The 2,500-nt window shown below is 44.6% G+C and overlaps 1 protein-coding gene across 7 annotated transcripts in view; it reads left to right on the top strand.

Annotated features, from left to right (window-relative positions):
• LOC143032853 (LIM/homeobox protein Lhx3-like) overlaps positions 1-2,500 on the top strand; it is a 541,576-nt gene that overhangs the window by 466,921 nt on the left and 72,155 nt on the right. For all 7 annotated transcript variants that reach the window (XM_076198021.1, XM_076198022.1, XM_076198017.1 and 4 more), the window contains exon 4: positions 2,089-2,257. In XM_076198021.1, the coding sequence (XP_076054136.1) occupies positions 2,089-2,257 (169 nt within the window). The remainder of the gene's footprint in view (positions 1-2,088; positions 2,258-2,500) is intronic.

Below are 2,500 nucleotides of genomic sequence, written 5' to 3' on the forward strand. Positions count from 1 at the left end.
ATTATCTATTTTGCTACGATGACACTTTTTACAAATTTTGACGCAGTGATTTTATCCCATCGAGGGAATATTCTCGTGCTGAAAAAGTGAAGAGTGCAAGGCCAACTTTGTATTAGATACCAATTCTATGAAAAAACTTTGATAGAAAGAGAACAAGATTCGATCGTACATCCGGCTGATTTGTCCGCACAGTGAAGTTCTGTTGCATCCCGACTCCGCAGCATCAATCAGCTATGTATGTAAAGAATAAACAAGAACAGACAACAAAAGAAACAAAATAGAAAAAAAAATCGTACGAGTGGAAAAGAAAGTTGAGAACAAGAGAAGGAGATGAATGAAAATATAAAGTAAAGAATGAGGATAGGAAAAAGTAAAGAGAAGAAAATAATAGAATTGCAATCAAGCAAAAGGAATATACTTCCTAATGCTGATGTGTGGCCAACTTCCACGGTCGTTTTTCGATGTCCCTCACGTGCTGGCGACAAGTGTGTGGACGCGCTTTTAAACTTCGACATACTCTTTCACATCAAGTTTTATTTGATTCTGTCACCCCCTCCCCCTCCTAAGTCTGTATCTGTTTCCCTTTGATGAGAAAGCGATGATCTTCGGTACGTGTTAGTGTGTTCAAAACCTTCCCAGACACTTTTCCACGGCAACCTAAACACCAATGAATGAAGTTCTTCCTGTATAAGCTACCCCACCGAATCCCATACCAGCCCCCTTTCCACCTGACTTGTCATATGTATGTTTAACCAGCCGTCAGCCTAGAGCTAGATAACGCCGTGTATCCTGATCTAACCTATCCTAGGTCATTCAGCCAAGTAATATTTGACATAGTGTACCCTACAACACAGTCTAGTTTCCATATTTATTAATTGTGTGTCTAATCATAATAACTATCCTCGCCAGATGTGTCCTCTACAAATTTTCTCAAAAAAATGTGACTAACATCTCATTTAGGTTTACCAGACGTAGCCTAACCTAACTCTGTCAATAATGACCTTACCTGACCTAAGTCCTAAACTCTGCCAGACTTGTATAAGCGAGTCGGCCTTGCCTTTCCTCCCGTAGGGTCAATTGATCTTATGTGAATGATTAACCTAGATACTATCGATTACCGTATTTAAATTATTCTCCCCCACATTTGCTAACCCGGTGTATACAGTGTTCCTTTACCTAGACCTGATTCAGTCCCTGGCCCACAATGACGGTTCTGCTGCTATAAGATACATTTCATAGACCATGTTTAACTTAACTTAATCACATCCAAACCACTCACCTTCGATCTTACCTGACCCAAATTTCTTTATGTGTCGCTTCATTTACCAAATCCAGATTACCCCTCCAGAACTGATTCATCCTGATTTCAATTTACGCGATCTACACCCGTTCTCCAGATACACAACTGACGCACCCACACCCACTCAACCTATTCCTTATACAGGCTATTGCCGCGCGCTATATTCCTGGAAACCCCACATTTCCTGGACTCGCAACCAATTTCTACAAGAGTAAAATAAGTCAAAACTTCAAATACTACTTCCTCAATATCTGACGTCTTTTAGTCTATGGGATTTCTGAATCCCTTCACCAGCCCCCCATCCAAAGAAATCACCTTTCCTTGCACCCTAAAACCCGCTTACTAACCTTTCCTCATCACACCAAGACTTAACCTTGCCCCAAATCCAATTCACGTAACCTTCAGAAACCCCACCCTCCTCCTCCTCCTCTTCCTCCTCCTCCTCCTCCTCCTTCTCCTCCTCCTCTTTCTCCTCCTCTCGTCATGTGATCCATCTTCTTTCTCATGCGACGTAATACTTCTACCATCTTCTCCTTCTCTTCTTCCTCTTTTTCCTCTTCCTCCGTCCAACACGCTCTCCACCCCCACCTCTTCAATTAAACCACACTCCTCCACAAACCCTCCCCAACATTCTTCCTTCCTCCCTTCCTCCATCCCTTCCTCGTTCCTCTCTCCCTCTTTCATCCCCTCCCACCCTCCCCCCTCCTCCCGCCAAATCTCCTTGACCACCCGTGCCACTCAGAGAACCCTCATGACTGACCCCAGCGCGCTTCCGTTTGTCCTTGCAGAAGGCGACGCCACAAACAAACGCCCCCGAACCACAATCTCGGCGCGTCAGTTGGAGCAACTCAAACAGGCGTACAAAGAGAGCCCCAAACCCGCCAGACATGTTAGAGAACAGCTTTCGCAAACCCTCGGCTTGGATATGCGGGTGGTGCAGGTCTGGTTCCAAAACAGGTAAACACATCATACAGAGTCGTTACGTATCTCTCTCTCTCTCTCTCTCTCTCTCTCTCTCTCTCTCTCTCTCTCTCTCTCTCTCTCTCTCTCTCTCTCTCTCTCTCTCTCTCTCTCTCTCTCTCTCTCTCTCTCTCTCTCTCTCTCTCTCTCTCTCTCTCTCTCTCTCTCTCTCTCTCTCTCTTTTCCCTCTTCCTCTCCCTCGCTGTCCCTGTCATTTTCTATTAATACTGTAGAGGTGTT

Source organism: Oratosquilla oratoria, chromosome 14 (assembly GCF_046742065.1).
Source record: "Oratosquilla oratoria isolate Oo_2021 chromosome 14, ASM4674206v1, whole genome shotgun sequence".
Classification (NCBI taxonomy): domain Eukaryota; kingdom Metazoa; phylum Arthropoda; class Malacostraca; order Stomatopoda; family Squillidae; genus Oratosquilla; species Oratosquilla oratoria.